Raw genomic sequence first — 20,436 nt, 5'->3', positions numbered from 1 at the left:
GGTTTGTTTTGACAGCTGTGGCTGTTATGAATGCTTGGTTGAATTCCAAAATCTTTGAATGGCCTGAGCTCAGCAGATTAACACAGCTAATCAAGGAAATAATTGCCAGTTTAAAGAAGTTGCAAAAATATGTTCTACCTTTGATGTTGTTTCTGAGTACATGGTTGTTTGCTTACACAACTTAATGGCCATTTAAGGGATTAAACATTTTTCTATAACGTAGTTTTTTTTTGCAGTATCAATGACAGATTTCTGAATGGAAGTGTTATTTAGATGGTCACAGGATTAATTTTTTACACCTACATTTAAAATAATTCCCATTGCTATTACATAAGGTGCATGGAAAGGGCATGGGGGTATGAGGAGGCATGGAGTGGCTGGGGGTGGGGGTGGTGAGGGGTGTGCTAGATGAAGACTAGAGCACCTTTAACAGATGTTGGGAGCTAATCTGCTGTCTCCAAGAACTGATGAGGGCCTTCTAACTAGCCTGCCTCTGTATCTACACTCCATCGTGGCTCACTGCAAACTTGAACAATGCATGAAAACATGAAAACCCTGGGCAAAGTCAGCCGTATCAGGTATGGGTTTGAGAAGTCAGGAAAGGGCCAGTCTCATGTTTTGCACAAATGACATGAAATTCCAGCCCTAAATCTAAACAACACAGGCTAGGACCCACCTCAGCTGTCTTTAATTAGTTATTCATGACAAATAGAGGCCAGGGGCTGGGTTTTCTCCCCCATTGGGACAAAGATCGAAGGTGGGTGGGGCTGAAGATTAGCCCCACTAGCAGGTGTGCTGGTTTCCTGGCTCCGTCCCACATCATTACCATTTTTTGTGCATGTGGATTAGGGACAGCAGGGCTAACTGCCTGCAAGCAACAGGTAGGCATCAGATTCATTATGAGCCTAATTGAGGCCAATGAAAGGAGGCTAACTGACCAACCAGGAGACAGCATTCCAGGCAGACCTCGAGGCCCTTTTTGACTGCCTGGGTGCAAGAGCAGCCACAGGCCACCTTATAGAGGGGCTACCCCCATCTCAGCTCAGTTTTGTGGCACCCTTTCTCTTACTTGCCTTTCACTGCAGCCTGCTGTTGGAAAGCCTCTGGTTGGTGCTCTAACTTTGAGAACCCACCTTCCCTGTCTTCAGTTGGACAGGGAACCTGTCTCACGCTCCTGTGGAAATTCCAATGAATGACTGTTTCACTGCCGGACCCAGAGACAGTCCGGACCTCTGTTTCCCTGCTTCCAGAAAGGAAAATCCGGCCTCAGATGTTCTATCAACCTCCAAGTTAGTAGCTGGGGCAGTCTTCTCCATGGTCAATACTCTTAAGATCTCTTTCATGGTTACTGAGGTTCGTCCGTGGGATCTAACAATTTGTTAAACATACTTGGGAAGCAGGACTTGAGGGTAATGAAGGAGGCTCCACATGACGTGAATGTAATTGCTCCATCACTGGGGTTCAGCTGCCCTAACCTCTAATTTCCTCCAAAAACATCTCTATGCTCCTTAAATCTTTTTGATCAAGCTTTCTGCCACCTCCCCGAATACCTCCACATGGCTTGGTGTCAACTTGTTTGATAATACCACTGTCAATCACCTTGGGGTTTTGCAACACTTTAAACGTAAGCTGTAGTTGTCATTATTGATCTTGAGACAAGAGCTTAGAACAGAAAGAATTCCTTTCCAGAGGTGGCAAAACATGACAAGTGGAGTTGATATCAAGAACACAAGATTCATTTAAGAAGGAGCTTGATCTATATTGAGAAGACTGTGGAGTTAGTATTCTAGATGGATAGGATCAAATAGGACTATCTTCTGATTTAACAGTGATTGTATTGTGAAGTTAAAGCAACAATTTGAATTTATGGATGATTTGATCACTGAAGTGTAATTCAGTCAACAGTCAGCTGCAAGAATGGAGTTTGTTTCTATCAGGGCAGCCATTACACTGCCACAGCACCTGATTAAATTCTTTCATCCAGCTGCTTCTCCAAGTTCCAAGTTGAACAGTATCAATTAAAGCAAGCAGCATCTCACATCGAAGGAAAGAGACACCTAAAGATATAATTACTCCATTAGAGGCCAAGCATGAAGATAAAGGCCAGAATTTTGCGCTTCCACTAGTGTTGGGCATCACGGGTGGCGAGGGGGTGGGTGGTGCAGACAACATGGCAAGAAGGTGTCAAAAATTGGTTTTATGCCATCATGAAACCAGTTTGCAATCGTCCACTCCACCATCAGTGGTGGGCAGCATTTCCCGCTGCCGTATATCAGGAACGTAATTTCAATGCTTCAGCATCTCATTATAAGCCCTGCTTCCCGGAATCATCCCCCCATGTTGGATCACCTGGGATCACGCCAACGTGTTTCACAACTGTACATAAGCAACATTCAGTGGCGAGCTGCACTCCGCTTGGCACTTCGAGGTTTGTTTGCCTACCTTGCTTCGGACAGCACTCGCAGTCATCAGTGCCAGGCTTCACAGGCAGCACCACAGCACTTTTGTGGGGACTCACTGGCAGGTCTAAGGTGGCTTTTCAATGGCTGCAGGGCTAGGGGCTTGCTTAGGGAATGGGGAGAAGTGGCCTCAGGCAAGGGAAGAGGTTGCAGGGTGAAGGCTGCACTAGGGAAGGGGAGTATCCCAGGGTGTGTGTGGGGGCACATGTTGATCTGTGTATGGCCTCAAGATGGTGAGGTCTAAGGAGGCAGTCTCTAGAGGAAATGAGGCCAGATGGGGATGTGAGGATGTGTGTGTGAGATAATGAGTGCGATGTCCCTCTAGTCAGCAGATAGTGAGATGCCAGTGAATGTGTGATGGGCTTGAATGTGTGAGTTTACAGCAATGAGATGGTTGTCTTACTCTGGCAGCATGGATGATCATTCATCCGATTTCTGCATTGGGTGGCCAACCTCTTGGGTGCAACATTGGCACTGACCACCTCTGCCACTACCTCCTAAGCCGGAATATTGAGGCTCATGGGCCTCCTGTGGCCAGAGCAGGGGTAGAGGACATTGCGACAGGCCTCCATGCCGTCCAGAAGGCATCCCACGGATGCATCACTGAATCGGGTTGAGGGGAAGGGCTGCACTCTTCTTGGCTTTTGGCACCATGTCTCCACCGGAGCAGTCCCGGGCTGCAAGCATTGAAAAGTGTGCACGTGATTGCGGTTTAAATATGGCGCCTGGCATGAAGAAGTGGCGAGGCAATGGCATGGCAGGCAAATCGGAGGCTGCCACCAGTGAGATGACATGTTCCCTGAGGCTATGTAATTAATGAAAAGGAAAATATTGTTGGCAGCATTGAAAACAGTTTTATGTGATTTTAAAAAGTGGAAGTTTTGATGAAAATCAATTAAATTTTAAGACCATTGTGCCCCTATCTTACCCCAGTTCCAGCTCCCCATCTGCCCTGGCCAGTTTGAGGATGCAGGTCCTTTTTTTTTCATCATACACAGATGGCAGTCACAGCAGTAGCTACTGGTGCTGTCCTGACTCCATTCTTGCCTTCCCCCAGTCACTAATTGATCGGCAGACACACCCATCTCCCTCCAATTCGGCTCCCGCTTCAATGAAAATGCTGATTGGTTCCCAATTTGTGCTGGGACGTATTTGCTACCTTGCCACAAACCAACCTCTCAGTTCCCACCACCTTCATGAAAATCCAGCCCCTTATATCACCAAGAATACTTTTATCTGGAAATAATTTTTTTTTTCAAAACAAGTTGACGATGAGGAGCCCACAGATCTGATTTACAAGCTTGCGCAGGGCAATGACAGGCCTGATTCGTGCCATTCTGGGTCTTGTGGCAGGGAACAGCGGGTTGTGAAAATGCTATAAAAACAGAAAATGATTAAAATACTCAGCAGGTCTGGCAGCATCTATGGGCAGGGAAACGGAATTAATGTTTCAAGTTCCTATGACGTTTCTTCAGAGCTGAAGAAGAGTTATATGGATTCGGAACATTAACTCTGTTTTTCTCTCTACAGATGCTGCCAGATCTGAGCTTTCCCAGCATTTTCGGCTTTTATTTCCGATTTCCAGCATCTACAGTATTTTGCTTGTATATCATTGTGAAAATGGCACATGCACAAGCATCATTTGCGTGGAACTGTTATTTAAATCTGGCCGAACCTCATGATTTTTGTGCCCAGAGTGTGGACCTTGCTCAAATATGATGGCCGGTGTGGCTTTGCGAGTGAAATGTGAGGAAATATGAGATGATGATGATGTTGTTTTAACAACAGTGCAGACTGACAAGTAGGATCCGTCCAAAGCTCAAACAGTTGCTGTGACTTAATTAGCAAGTCCCTACAGCGTACTGTGGAATACATGATTCAACTGCTAGAATAACTTCATATCACTTTTTTACTGTGAAATTTCCATCGCTATAATAAATATGAAGGAGCCAATTAAGTGAAATTTTTTTTTGTCATGACACTATTTTATTGACATCCGTTCGATGATCTCTCAGTATTAAAATATGGTAACTATCTAAAGGCCTGGCCACAAGGCAATCATCCCATATATACATATGAAATACATTGTGCAATATCATCTAATAGCTATTTCACATACAAAACCCACACGGGAGATTTAATTTATTCTGGTTTACAATGACATGGAGGCACATAGAGAAGCTATATTTACTTACTCTAAGGCACAGCCTAGAGGGAGAGTTATCTCTTCCTGTTGTTGTATGTGATGATTAAAGTCTTAATAACATGCATGCCTGTCAGATATATAGGGCGGTTACATTCTCTTAATCATTATTGCTGGCCTGGAGTGTTTAGTGTTATTGAAGAAGTGCCTGAAGAGCAGTCACAAGTCTAATAATCTAGACAACACCATACATCTTAGTATTAGATATGTAGTTTTTCTACAGCCTTATTTCAACTGCTTTCTTTTTGAATGCTCTTCCTCTTCCCTGAACCATCATTAAGCTACAATCAAGATACACCACACATTATCCTCCTCTTCATGTACTCTTTCCAAGTTCTTATGACTGCAGAACATCTCACCTGCCCCTGTCTTCCCTTTCTCCTACATATTTACAAACATATGACCATTGAAGGACCAGAACAGAACCTCTGTTCCATCCAGTTTGTCTTGCACAACTGCAATTCCATGTGCATCACAATATGTATGTTCCCAAAACACCCGAAACCCTGTAATCTCTTGGGAGAGGTGAAAATCCCAAGCCAATTTGGGGAAATATCAGTGAAACTCCTCTCCAATTGTTGTATGTTGGTTGTGACTAGCTAAGGAATGGTTGCAGAGACATAGATATGCCTGAGTAATAACAGGTTTATTGGATGAACAAAACTATTTACAGATATACAAGACTACAGGTGTTACTCTAAGCCATAAGCTTTCTCCATCTCGGCTCTTAGTCATGTGACACTCTCATATCAACATGTGAGTGGTACTGTTTCTCCAGTCCCTTTACATTAACCCTTTCAGCCCTGAACATCCTAATACTACTCCTTGATTTACTTCCTACATCGTTCAATCGCCATTTTCCATCTCATTGTGGGCTTTGATTTTCCTCACCTTATCCATTACTCCTCTTGATCTCAGTTTGTCTTGGTCCTTCAGTAACTTTTCTCAATAATAATCTAAAGAAAAAGTTGAAGGAAAGTTGGATGGAGAACATTAAGTTTAAAACACTTTCCTCCCCAGTTCACTGTTAAAAAATTATACACAATTATATGTAATAATTTGCACTGCCTTTATGTTTTTATGGAGGCCAACATTTTGTGCCATCAGGCACTGCAATAGCAGACCTGGTTGAATGGGCCATCTGACCTTGGAAACAAGGCATTATCATTGGAGTAAATTCCTACTCAGCACTTCCTATTGGAGAACTGGTGTGAGTTGGACCCAGGCTATTCCTCTAACACTCCTTTGTTAACTGAAAGTTTTGAGGTAGGGTATAAGTCCCCAGTACAAGATTGGATTTTCTCTTCTGTATCAGCTTCAGTGGCATCAGTCAGTTCCATTACTGGTGTGAGTATTTTTTTATTTTATGGGAGTGGACTGGTGCTGTCTACTTGCATGGTAGCATAAACCAGGGATGTGGTATTCATCTCACTTTGTGATCTGGGCTGGAGATTTGTGTCTTCCACATGAGTGCTTCTTCAATCTCTCCAAATGTAGACCGAGCAAAGATTTGAAGAGGTGAGGCCTGATATGAATTGACAAAATGATTCACTTTATTGTATGGTGAACATAGAGACAAACAGTTTGATCTAACTCAATTCAATCAGTACAACTCAGCTGCAAATAATGATATAAAATAAAGAACGTGTCAGGCTTCCCCACATCAATGGGTTATATGAATGAATTAAACAAGATGTCTCTCAGCCATTTGGTCAGCATTTGTGACCTTACAAATGTCTCTATAACACTCAGTCAACAGAGGTTGCTAGCTGGCCCGGTCTGGATCAAACTAGTTGCCCAACTGCAATATTGCCAGATATTGATTATTAAGGGTACATCTCTAAATTACATCCTTGAAAGTATGAAACTGACAGTTACTGAAGTAAGGGGACATCTGCAAATGTAAATACTCTATCATTACATTCAATAATTACAGCAATGTAGTTGACTCTTATCTGTCCTCTGAAATGTTCAGTTCAAGGACAATTAGGGATGAGGAACAAGTGTTGGCTTAGCAATGCCCACATGCCATGAAAGAGTAAAGAAAAAATTACGGCTGGATTTTCCACACCCACCCGCTGCTGCGATCTTCCGGTCCCACCACAAAGCAATGGACTTTTGGCTGGCGCGCCACCTCGCCCACAGCGGGTCCGGAAAATCCCGGCCATAATCTACGAAAGAGATTTGAGTTGTCTTGAGCTATGACTCTGGACCTCATTTTCCTCCTGCAGCCTACCTCACAACAAGTTTGACACAGGTGACAGTTCAGAATTGTAAAGGTGCAAAAGCCAAGATAAATTGCCAACTGTTATGCATCACTGGACCCTGGGTTCACATCCTGGTTTTAAAAGGCAAACGTGAAATGATATTGGGAAGTATGAGTCCAGTCCTAATTCATAACACAAACCTACTCAAAGAATCTCCACAGATGATGTAACTCAGAATGATTGATGTAGGAAATGGAGAAACATCACACTAATGCATAAGGTATGCTTTTCTGAGATTGAAACTGAGGAACATTTTTGAGACAGAATGGAATAAGTTATATGCTACATTTCGCAGTGATTTACCTGATGTGGGAATGTTTGAGGCTGTTGTTAGGTGTAGAAGGAAAAAGGGTTCCTTTTCTCAGCCCTGACTTCCTTCATGACTTGAAACAGGAAGAGGCCATTAAGCCTGGCCCACCATTTTGTTATCGCAAAGCAGTTATTTTATTTCTGCTTCTCTAGTCCCTTTCTCTTTCACCATATCCCTGAATATTCTTAATTCCAAAGCCTTTCTCTCCCTTTTAACAGGCCTGGAGGTTCTTCCATACATGGTATTCCAGTGAAATAGGTTTTGCATTTCCTTCAGCGACTCATGTCAGGAAGGTTTTCCTTGGACTAACTTTTAAGCGAATTAGCTTGGATTCCAATTTTACAATGTGCAATAACTAGGGAGACAGCCATCCATAATGGACTGAAAATCTTGGATAGTGAGCTCATTACTTGCTGATATGTGTAGCCAGCTGGACCACCCTTCTGCCTGGTAACTATGCTGCCCATTTGTTCCAGATTCGACTATTAGAGGAAAGAATTAATCCTTATTAAGGCCTTGGGTTGCCTAATTGTTTTGAACACCTCAGTTAGATCATCCTCAATCTCGTCTCCAGAAACCACAACCCAAATTGGTCAGTGTCTTATCATCAAACAGATCCTTTATCCTAGGTAAATTCCTGGTGAATTGTGGCTGGCTCTATTCTAAGATCAGTGTCTCCGTTCTTTGTTGGGTGAGCCAAAGTTGAACACTATACATCCATTGGGATCTGACCAATCTGCTGCAAAATCACAATAACACTTCCCTGCATTTATTTCTGCATGCCTCTTGTGATGAAGCCCAGCATTCAATTAACCTATTCCATCTGTAAGTTGAAGTTTAATGAATTAGATCACTGAATCCTTAATTTCTTTGCTCACCTGTCATCGTGTTTTCCTCTCCCACTTGCCACTCTAACATCTAATGTGTATGACCTTACGTTTTATGTTAAACTACATCTGCTATTGTTCTGCTCACCTAACATCTGTCCATTTGCAATTTACCGCTCTCTTTTTTTCACAATTCACTGTACCTCCTAGCTTCATGCCACATGCAAACTCAAATAGCTTCAATAGCCCCAAATCCAACTCATTTATATATTGAGTGAAAAGCTGGGATCCCAGTACCAATGCCTGAGGACAATCACACTACGACTGACTACCAATCTGAGAATGTCGCTTTTTAAACAGCTCCTCCTCGTCCATTTGCTTTTCACGCAACGGGGTTTTCTCTATATTCATCATGCGGAACTTTAACAAATGTCTTCGCAAGATCCATTAAAACACACCCATCGATCCTCCACTAAGTACAACTCAGTGACTCCATCAAAAAAAACTCTTATTAGTTCAGTTAGTCATGATCAACCATTCGGCAATCCCTGCTGACTCTTGCTAATCAGCTTATACTTCCCTAAGTGCTCACTTGCTCTGCCCCAATGATGGATTCTAGCAATTTTCGCCACATCTGACACTAAACTCATTGGCCTGTAGTGACTTTGCTTCATCCCTTTTACTCCTTTTTAAAATAAGCTTCACCTTGGTGATAAAATCAGTGTATAAATTTTGAATTGTCAGTGAAGCTGTGATGTAAGTTCTCTAGCTTGTTGACTTGGAAGAATTAGCTGGGAGTGAGGTTGTTTGCTTTTTGCCTAAGGGCATGGCATGTAGGCCTTATTAAAAAAACTACCTGAATTTATCTAATTAAGTGTAAACCCAGCTACCTGCATTCAATGAGCTATCAATTTGACAGGCACTGCCACTTATTTGCAACATAATTACAAAATTTAAGCTTCCATCCCCCCCATTACTGTCGTGGGAAGATCAAATTATGTATGTGGAACATATTAGCATAATTCTGCTTGCTGCAGCATTTTGTTATATGAAAATAAGTTTATGTAAATTTTCATAAAAGAGTAACTAATTTTAGTCATTACGTGAACCACAGGGTTCAAAGCGGATGTTTGGAAGGCTCAGTTTCGAAACCACATTTTCAGTTACTTTGTCACACTTAAAAGACCCTGGAGTCCACTGTCTGGTTGAAGTTGATTGGCTGTCTGGCCTTTCCTCCTTTGGTTCATGGCTAAAAATGTCCTCTCTCCATTGGCTTTAGCCATCCCATTGGAACTGATTTTAGGGCAATGTCAACCAATTCTCAGTAGAAAGCAACCTCTAATTCAGCTTTAGAAAAGAGTGAGACTTTTTTTTACATCATGGTTTGTGCACGTTGCTGATAAGGACTGCATTTATTGCCCAACCTAAGTTGCCCTGAGGGCATTGTGAGCCAATCATGTTGAGTGGTACTGGAGTCACATTTAGCCCAGGTAGTGATGATTGGTTCTTTTGCCTGAAGGATGAACCAGTTGGGTTTTTACAACAATCCTGTGAATGTTATTTTATTTAGCACCAAACCACACATCATCAGGTTTAAATCAATTTAATTTTCCTTTCTTGCCAGGTCTGAATTTGAACTCTCAGGCCGAGAGTTTCACAGTGTCGTGGAGACTCCACAATGATCCAAATTAGCTCTGGGACCCCAGATCTGGAATTCCCGCCCTCATTTCCGATAGATCCTAATTTCACCGGTAGTGGAAAGGGGGCTGGATGTGATTCGCAAATGGGGAAACCTGAACCTAGCATGGCCATTGAACTCGGTCCTGAATTCAAAAAGACTCCATTTCTGCTGGAGCGAGGGCCTTATACTCCAGTGTGTGACTTATTTTTTTTTATAATAGATGTAAACACGTGTAATAGGCAGATAAGATTTGTAGAATTGTCAAGCTGCAAATTTATTTAAATCCCCTGTCCTTCTAATTCTGAAGAAGCAGCCTTATTTGCCTCTGAGTTGAAAAAAATAGATGCTTTCAGTTTCAATGGTCGTCCGTTGACATAACCCTAAGGGCCATTATAATAGCCTTATTACTGTTTGTCTGTTTCCAGAACCTGTCATTATCACAGTGGGGAGGGTGCATTAAATTAACAATTTGATTGAAAGCTCCAAGAAATTATTAAGGGATTGGCTGTCTTTGATTTGGGGATATGAACACAAATTAATACAAATGTTTGTTTGTATGGGGATTAAGTACTTGAGGGGGATTTAAAATTATGGAATGGGCTTTTAGTAATGAGTTTTTTTATGTGGCGGCTCTGTAATAGATATATAGAACATTATTTTGTTTAATCTTAGCATGGCTCCTGAGGTCTGCCCATCGGTGGACACTGGGTGACTTGGTGTACAGGATGTGAGGGCCAAGAGTGGTAGGTGAGGCATGGGTTGGCACATGTTGGCACTAAGTTGGCATTAGGGGAAGCAATGGTGTAGTGGTATTGTCGCTGGACTAGTAATCCAGAGACCCAGGGTAACGGTCTGGAGACCAGGGTTCGCATCCTGCCACGGCACATGGTGGAATTTGAATTCAATAAAAATCTGGAATTAAAAGTGTAATAAAAATCTAATGAAACCATTGTCAATTGTTGTAAAAACCATCTGGTTCACTAATGTCCTTTAGGGAAGGAAATCTGTTGTCCTTATCTGGTATGGTCTACATGTGACTCCAGACCCACAGCAATGTGGTTGAGTCTTAACTGCCCTCTGAAATAGCAACCCACTCAGTTCAAGGGCAATTAGGGATGGGCAATAAATGCTGGCCTTCCCAGTTACGCCACATCCCATGACAGTATCAGTAGGAATGACCACTGCACAGTCATTGCGTAGACAAAGTCCTGCCTTTACATTGAGGATACCCTCCATCATGTTGTGTGGCATTACCACTGTGCTAAATGGGATAGATTTCGAACAGATCTAGCAACTCAAGATTGGGTATCCATGAGGTGCTGTGGGCTATCAGCAGCAGCAGAATTGTACTCGAACACAACTGTAACCTCATGCCCTGGCATCTCCCCCACCATTACCATCAAGCCAGGAGTTCAACCTTGGTTCAATGAAGAGTGCAGGATGGCATGCTAGGAGCAGCACCAGGCATTCCTAATAATGAGGTGTCAACCTGGTGAAGCTATAAAACAGGACTACATGCGTGCCAAACAGCATAATCAGCAAGTGATAGAGAGAGCTAAGCGATCCAACAACCAATGGATCAGACCTATGCTCTGCAGTCCTGCCACATCCAGTCGTGAATGGTGGTGGACAATTAAACAACTCAGTGGAGGAGGAGGCTCTACAAATATCCCCATCCTCAATGGTGGAAGAGCCCAGCACAGCAGTGCAAAAGATAAGGCTGCAGCATTAACAACAATCTTCAGCCTGAAGTGCCAAATGGTCCATCTCAGCCTCCTTCGGAGGTCCCCAGCATCACAGATGCCAGCCTTCAGCCAACTCGATTCACTACACGTGATATCAAGAAATGGCTGAAGGCACTGGATACTGCAAAGACTATGGGCCCTGACAATATTCTGACAATAGTAGTGAAGACTTGTGCTCCAGAACTTGCTGTTCCCCTAGCCAAGCTATTCCAGTGCAGCTACAACACTAGCATCTACCCGGCTATGTGGAAAATTGCCCAGGTATGTCCTGTACACAAAAAGCAGGACAAGTCCAACCCGGCCAATTACCGCCCCATCAGTCTACTCTCAATCATCAGTAAAGTAATGGAAGGGATCATCAACAGTGCAATCAAGTGGCACTTGCTTAGCAATAACCTGCTCACTGATGCCCAGTTTGGGTTCCGCCAGGACCACTCAGCTCCTGACCTCATTACAGCCTTGGTTCAAACATGGACAAAAGATCTGAGCTCCCACGGTGAGGTGTGAGTGACTGCCCTTGGCATCAAGGCATTATTTGACTGAATATGGCAACAAGGAGCCCTAACAAAACTTGTGTCATTGGGAATCAGGGGGAAAACTCTCCACTGGTTGGAGTCATACCTAGCACAAAGGAAGATGGTTGTGGTTGTTGGAGGTCAGTCATCTCAGCTCCAGGACATCACTGAAGGAGTTCCTCAGAGTTGTGTCCTAGGCCCAACCATTTTCAGCTGCTTCATCAATGACCTACCTTCTATCATAAGGTCAGAAGTGGGGATGTTTTCTGATGATTGCACAATGTTCAGCACCATTTTTGACTCCGCAGATACTGAAGCCGTCCAGGTCCAAATGCAGCAAGACCTGGACAATATCCAGGCTTGGGCTGACAAGTAACAAGTAACATTCACGCCACACAAGTGTCAGGCAGGAACCAGCTCCAACAAAAGAGAATCCAACCATCGCCCTTTGATGTTCAATGGCATTACCATCACCGAATCCTCCACTACCAACATCCTGGAGGTTACCATTGACAAGAAACTGAACTGGAGCAACCATATAAATATTGTGGCTATAAGAGCTGGTCAGAGGCTGGGACTCCTGTGGCAAGTAACTCACCTCCTGACTCCCCAAAGCCTGTCCACCATCTACAAGGCACAAGTCAGGAGTGTGATGCAATACACTCCACTTGCCTGAATGAGTGCAGCTCCTACAACACTGAAGAAGCTGGACACCATCCAGAACAAAGCAGCCCGCTTGATTGGCACACCATTCAGAAACATTCATTTCCTCCACTACCCGATGTAAAAAGCAGTAGTGTGCACCATCTACAAAATGTACTGCAGGATTTCACCAAGGCTCCTTAGACAGCACCTTCCAAACCTCCGACCACTACCACTTAGAAGGACAAGGGCAGCAGATAGATGGGAACACCACCACCTGGAAGTTCCCCCCCCCCCCCGCCCCCCAAGTCACACACCACCCTGACTTGGAAATATATCGCCGTTCTTTCACTGTCACTGTGTCAAAACCCTGGAACTCCCTACCTAACAGCACCGTGGGTTTACCTACACCACATAGACTGCAGCAGTTAAAGAAGGCACCTCACCACCACTTTCTCAAGGGCAGTTAGGGATGGGCAATAAATGCTGGCCCAGATGGCGAAGCCCACGTCCCCTGAATGAATAAAAAAAATAGGGGACATAAGGGGCCATGAGGATGAGTGGAAAGGCATGGGTTGGCTTGGAGAGAATGAAGGGCCATTGGAAGTATGTGGGGTCATGTGTTTGCCTTAAGTTGGCATAGATTGGTCATGGGGAGTGCGTGGGAGTGAGGGTGAGGGGATGAGGGCTAGAGGGCCTAGCATTGAATAAAACAACTGGGATGAAGCCTTTTAACAAGCCCACCTTGGCTCTTGGCAGCTCTTCTAGCTCCCTCTGAACTGTCTCCAGGGGCAGCGGGCCTGAGTCCAGCACGCACCAATCCCCCCCGCACTCCTCCATCGGAACGAAGACCCCACAATTCAAGGCATTTTTCCCAACGCGGCTGTGTGAGCCAGAAAGTTTCCCAACTCTGCACGCCCGCTTTGGGAGCAAATATCCAGGCCATAGCCTCTAAATTGTTAGTCCAAGAGCATTACCTCTAGTGTACTGTGATTTTGGCATTTAGTCATATTGCTTGCATTGGCAGCTGGAAAGCAACTAATCCGAGGCTGCTTGAAGTCACCCCTTAACACATCCTGGGTCACCTTTTCTGGGAACTCACTGACACTTTGTGCTTTGAAACCCAACATCAGCTCCTTTTCAGGGTGGAGAGAGTGAGCTGAATGCCCTCATGAAAATCAGACAGTTACCAGGAATGAATCCCCTTATAAGACCCAAAATTTCTTGGGTCCTTGATGCAGCTTCCTCCATAGAGCCATAGCTGTTGATGTTGTGGGGCGCACCCAATGAAGGAAGGGACTTGGTTATCCATCTCCAACCATATACTTATAGGCTAAAATTGCTCTGGTAATGCTGTTCCGCTTCACCAGTGTCACTGGTTCCCCAAGGCATATATTTCACATAATTTGCTGGCAACATCAAAGAGGTTCTGCAGATTCAATGGAAGCAGCGAACCGGATTGATATTTGGTCTTCTTGGTCTCTGTCCTTTGTGAATCCAGCAAGGAGCTTGGTTTTGCCCACAGCTGCTTAAGGTCTGTGAGTTAGTAGCAGGTAGTATGAGGGATCTGCAAATTGCAGTATAAATTGGCCTTTAGTGTTACAATACTAGGAGTTCCTCAGGGCAGTGTCCTAGGCCCAACCATGTTCAGCTGCTTCATCAATGACCTTCCTTCCATCATGAGGTTAGAAATGGGGATGTTCGCTGATGTTGCACAATGTTCAGCACCATTTGCAGCTCCTCAGATGCTGAAACAGTTCATGTCCAAATGCAGCAAGACCTGGACAGTATCCAGGGTTGGGGCTGATTGTGGCAAGTAACATTCGCAACACACACTCCTAGTGTCAGGCAATAACGATCTCCAACAAGAGAGAATCTAACTATCGCCCCTTGATGTTCAATGGCATAACCATTGCTGAGATCCCCATTATCAATCCTGGGGATTACCATTGCCCATGGGGAGGTGATGGCGTAGTGGTGTTGTCATTGGACTGTTAATCTAGAGACCCAGGGTAGAGCTCGGGGGATCAAGTTTCTGGGATTGTCAATTATTGTAAACACCCATCTGATTCACTAATATCCTTTAGGGAAGTAATCTCTCCTTATATGTGACTCCAGACCCACAGCAATGTGGTTGACATTTAAAATTCCCTCTGAACAAGGGCAATTAGGGATGGGCAATAAATGCTGGCCTAGCCAGCGACACCCACCTCCCATGATCAGCTAAAAAAAGAAACTGAATTGGACTAGCCATATAAATACTGTGGCTACAAGAGCAGGTCAGAGGCTGGGAATCCTGCAGCAAGTAATTCACCTCCTGTCTCCCCAAAGTCTGCCCACCATCTACAAGGCACAGTCAGGAGTGAGAAGGAATACTCTCGCTTTGCCTGGATGAGTGCAGCTCCAACAACAGTCAAGAAGCCTGACACCGTCCAGGACAAAGCAACCCGCTTGATTGGCACCCCATCCACAAACATTCACTTGGTCCACTACCGATGAACAGTGGCAGTAGTGTGTACCATCTTTAAAATGTACTGCAGTAACTCACCAAGGCTCCTTAGACAGCATCTTCCAAACTCAGGCCCACTACCATCAAGAAGGACAAGGGCAGCAGATAGATGGGAACACCACCACCTGGGAGTTCCCCTCCAAGCCACATACCATCCTGACTTGGAAATATATCACTGTTCCTTCACTGTCGCTGGGTCAAAATCCTGGAATTCCCTTCCGAACAGCACTGTGGGTATACCTGCAGTGGTTCAAGAAGGCAGCTCATCACCACCTTTTCAATGGCTATTCAGGATGGGCAATAGATGTTGGCCTGTAAATGAATTAAAACAATGCTATTGACTTTGAGCCTCCACATTAATTTTAATGGATGAAAAATTCTTTTTGGCCTGCTCAAACATGTTCTTAGTGCTGGAAGCTAGACTTCTATAAATCGTAAATCACTAAAAGGACCTGCTTAACTTCACCTCCTATTCTCTCTTGGGCCTTTTTTGTAAATGCTGATAAAGTAAAACGATTATTAACAAACTCCCTTATAAATTTATATGAATGTCGAGAGCAGGGGGGTTCAGTACCAGACATGTCTCGTCACTCTGAGAAGGCGATTCTTGCAACATTTTCCTTTTTCTTTGTTTACTTAAGTGCTGAAGTAATTATTTAAAATTGGCCCAACACAGCTGACAGCCATCTTAACCAGTCACATGTCAGAGCACTATAACCCAAGAACTGTCAACAAATTTACAGATGGTGTAAACAGACTTGCAATTCTACAGCACCTTTCACACCCTCAGAGAGTTCTAAAGTACTTCACAGCCATTAAAGTACTTCTGAAGCTTACTACAGGGAAAAGTAGCAGCCAATTTATGCCCACTGAGATCCTAAAAAAAATGTAATAATGGGCAGATAATGTTTTAGCCATGTTGTATATATGCTCCCGATGTGTATTGGAAATGCAAAATAGAAATCACCCCCTCCCATTAGATTGAGACCACCCATACTCCTTTCATCTAGGCGTTTAAATTCTGCAGAGAAAGAAGACCTTCATTCTATGTGTCTGGGCCAAGTTTTATCCCAGCTCCCAAAGTTTAAAGAGGGCTTTGCTCCAGTGTGCCTCCTCACCCATCCTTTGCAAACAGGCATTTTAATAAATGTGTATTAATTGATCGTTCTGATTTTTTTTTAAAGAGTCTTTCTCCGAGCGATTAACAAGTTTGCGGAAACCATGAACCAAAAATTCCTGGAGAACATGAACTTCGAGCAACAGGTAGGAGGAGACTGTGGCAGCCAACATCAGATGCATCAGTATTAGTATCAGTCTGGTGCCTTAGTAAGTTCGGGCCTAACTAAAACATGAACAGTGGTTTGTGGAAATTGAAGGTTCAGGTAAAGGAGAAGATTCATTGGGATGTCTATAAGCTTAGTCTGAGAGGTGAGCTTTAAGGATGGTAGAGGATATGGGATGAAGTTCATTTGTCTGTAGGCCGTTTTGAGAGATGAAGGTATTTTACTTTTCATTCTTTCGTGGAAGTCACTGGCTAGTCCAGCATTTATTTCCAACACTAACTGCCCTTAAGAATATGCTGATGAGCCACCTTCTTGAACTGCTGCAAGTCCATGTGATGTGGATACACCCACAGCGCTTGATAGGAAGGGAGTTCCAGGGTTTTGACCTGGGATGTGTAACTTTATGGCCCCTCCCACCAGCAGGATTTTCCAGTCCCACTGAAGTCAATAGATTTTTGAATGGCTCACTGCATTTTATGAGCCCCCTTCCCCCTACTATGACAGGGTCATAAAATTTTGCCCCTAACAACAGTGAAGGAATGGCTATGTAGTTCCAAGTCTGGGTGGTGTGTGGCTTTGAGGAAAACTTGCAGGTGGTGGTTTTCCCATGTCTCTGCTGCCCTTGTCCTTCTAAAGAACGTGGAGTTGGAAGGTGCTGTTGAAGGAAGCTTGGTGAGTTGCTGCAGCGCATTCTGTAGATGGTACACACTGCTGTCACTGTGTGTCAGTGGAGGAGAGAGCGAATGTTGGAGGTGGTGGATGGGTTGCCAATCGAGTGGGCCGCATTGTCCTAGATGATGTTGAGCTTCTTGAGTGCTGTTGAGGCTGCACTCATCCAGGCTAGTGGAAAGTATTCCATCACACTCTTGACATGCGCCTTGTTGATGGTGAATAGGCTTTAGGGAGTCAGGAAATGAGTTACTTGCCACAGCAGTCCCGGCTTCTGACCTGCTCTTGTAGCCACATTGTTTAGCTGATTGGTTTGGTTAAGTTTCTGGTCAATGGTAACGCCTAAGACGTTGATGGTGGGAAATTCAATAATAGTAATGCAATTGAACATCAAGGGGAGATTCTTTGATGCTATTTTGCTGGAGAGGGTCATTGCCTGGCATTTGTGCAGTGCAAATATTACTAGTTATTTATCAGCCTAAGCAAAAACATTAGCCAAGTCTTGAGGCATATGGACATGGACTGTTTCTACATCTGAAGTTCACTAATGTAGAATGACTAGAGAATCTGGGATTATTCTCCTTCGAGGAAAGAGGAAGATTTAATATGAGTCTTCAAAATTATGAGGGGTTTTGTTACAATAAATAAAGCAAAACTGTTTCCAACTATGGGATGTTCAATGATCTGACATTACAAATTTAAGATAATTGGCGAAAGACACAGAAGGGAAATAAGAATTTCTTTATTACACAGTCATTTGTTATGATCTGAATGTACTGTCTGAAAGAATTGTAGAAATGGATCCAATGATAACTCTGATGAAAAGTCATATGGACTCGAAACGTTAACTCTGTCTTTCTTTCCACAGATGCTGTCAAGCCTGCTGAGTTTTTCCAGCATTTTTTGTTTTCATTTCAGATTTCTACAACCGCGGTATTTTGCCTTTAACTTTCAAAAGGGAATTGGATAAATACTAGAAAAGAAAAGAAAAATTACAGGACAATGGGGAAAGAGCAGTGAAGTGTGCCTAATTGAATTAGGCAGACTAATAGAGCTGGCACAGTCACAATGGTCTGAATGACCTTCTTCTGTGCTGTAAGATTCTATTATAATTCAGTGTAGAGCCATTGCATTTCTCAGAGATGTAATGGGAACAAAGCAATATCCAAAGTGAAAATGTCCCATGTGTTCACAGTTAAAGAAAGAAGTTGCATTTATAGAACATCTTTTACAATCTCAGGACATCACAAAGTGCTTTACAGTCAAAGATCTACTTTTTTCAAGTTTAGTCATTATTGCGATGTAGGAAACACAGGAGCCAATTTGCTCTCAGCAAGTAACCACAAACAGCAATGAGCTAATGACAAGATCATCTGTTTACAATGATTTTGATTGATTTTATTGTCACAAATGTTAGGGGAATTGGATAAATATTAGAAAAGAAGGGAAGGGGAAGCCAGTGTCCAATGGCGTACCACAGGGATCTGTGCTGGGTCCCCTATTATTTGTCATTTATATAAACGATACAGATGACTATGTGGGGGGTAGGATTAGTAAGTTTGCGGATGACACAAAGATTGGCCGGGTAGTTAACAGTGAGGTTGCATGTCTTGGGCTACAGTAAGGTATAGACAGGATGGTCAAATGGGCAGATAAGTGGCAGATGGAATTTAACCCTGAAAAGTGTGAGGTGATACACTTTGGAAGGAGTAATTTGACAAGGAAGTGTTCAATGAACAGCATGACACTAGGAAGTTCTGAGGAACAAAGGGACCTTGGCATGTGTGTCCATAGATCTCAGAAGGCGGAGGGGCATGTTAGTGGGGTGGTGAAAAAGGCATATGGGACACTTGCTTTTATCAATGGAGGCATAGATTACAAAAGTAGGGAGGTCATGTTGGAATTGTATAGAACCTTGGTGAGGCCACAGCTGGAGTACTGTGTGCAGTTCTGGTCACAACATTATTGGAAGGATGTGATTGCACTGGAGGGGGTGCAGAGGAAATTCACCAGGATGTTGCCTGGGATGAAACATTTAAGTTATGAAGAGAGGTCGGATAGACTTGGGTTGTTTTCGTTGGAGCAGAGAAGATTGAGGGGTGACCTGATCGAGGTGTATAAGATTACGAGGGGCATGGACAGGGTGGATAGGGAGCAGCTGTTCCCCTTAGTTGAAGGGTCAGTCACAAGGGGACATAAGTTCAAGGTGAGGGGCAGGAGGTTTAGGGGGGATGTGAGGAAAAACTTTTTTACCCAGAGGATGGTGACGGTCTGGAATGCACTGCCTGGGAGGGTGGTGGAGGCGGGTTGCCTCACGTCCTTTAAAAAGCACCTGGATGAGCACTTGGCACGTCATAACATTCAAGGCTATGGGTCAAGTGCTGGTAAATGGGATTAGGTAGGTAGGTCAGGTGTTTCCCATGTGTCGGTGCAGATTTGATGGGCCAAAGGGCCTCTTCTGCACTGTAATTTTCTGTGATTCTGTGAACTCTGCTCACCTTTGAACTATATGAGGGGATCTTGCCTGAAGGATGGCCCCTCGAACAGTGAGGTCCTCTCTTATTGCTGAACTGAACAGTCTACCTAGATTATGTGCTCAAGACTCTAGCAGGCCTTGAATCTGCAATCTGACTCTGTGTTACCGCTGACGCTTACACCTATGCTTAAAGCACTCGGAATGAAATAGGACCAACAAAGAGCTGTGTTTGAAGAAAGTAAAAAAAAACAAATTTATTTGACTTCAAAGATAATTTATTCACAAATATATAAAAATGCTTTAAAAGTATAATGAATCTCCTGATGTAAACAGTCATTTTCTGCCTGTTTGAGGTGGAGGGGGTTGAGGGATGTTCAGTCCTTCCAGTTCTGCTTAACAAAAAGGAATTGAGTATGACAGCCATCGAGAGTCTAGAAGAGGGGCAGAGCCCTTGCCAAGTTTAGTGCACTAAGTCATTGGGGAATTTCCTTGTGGAACTCCCAACATCTTTTAATTCAACCACTCTAAATAATTAAGCGTGCCACAGCATATAATTGGATCAGAGCAAATCGTGAGAAGATTGCTTGACATGAAAAATAGCTAGACGTCCAAGTTAATAGACAGCGACAGTGTCAAATACATAAATCAGGAGGAGTGATTTTAGTGATGCTGCACTTGTTTTACTTTTCACAATCTCTGGATTGTAGCAGGAGATGACTGAAGGAAGTGAGGAGCTCCACAGTTTTGAAATCTTGGGAAAGAGTGAGTTTGAATAAGGAATGCTGTGATAAACCTTGATTGCAAATCAGGTTGAATCTATAGAGGGAGAAAATTGTTTTAACACTTCACC

The 20,436-nt window shown here is 43.6% G+C and overlaps 1 protein-coding gene across 3 annotated transcripts in view; it reads left to right on the top strand.

The window, feature by feature from the left end:
• The window catches only part of LOC121280741 (dedicator of cytokinesis protein 2-like), a 627,095-nt gene that overhangs the window by 441,756 nt on the left and 164,903 nt on the right, over positions 1-20,436 (top strand). For all 3 annotated transcript variants that reach the window (XM_041192879.1, XM_041192878.1, XM_041192880.1), the window contains one exon: positions 16,343-16,421. In XM_041192879.1, coding sequence (XP_041048813.1) covers positions 16,343-16,421 — 79 coding nt within the window. The remainder of the gene's footprint in view (positions 1-16,342; positions 16,422-20,436) is intronic.

This window comes from Carcharodon carcharias, chromosome 8 (assembly GCF_017639515.1).
Source record: "Carcharodon carcharias isolate sCarCar2 chromosome 8, sCarCar2.pri, whole genome shotgun sequence".
NCBI classification, from domain to species: Eukaryota; Metazoa; Chordata; class Chondrichthyes; order Lamniformes; family Lamnidae; genus Carcharodon; species Carcharodon carcharias.
This window is presented reverse-complemented; position numbering and strand designations above follow the sequence as displayed.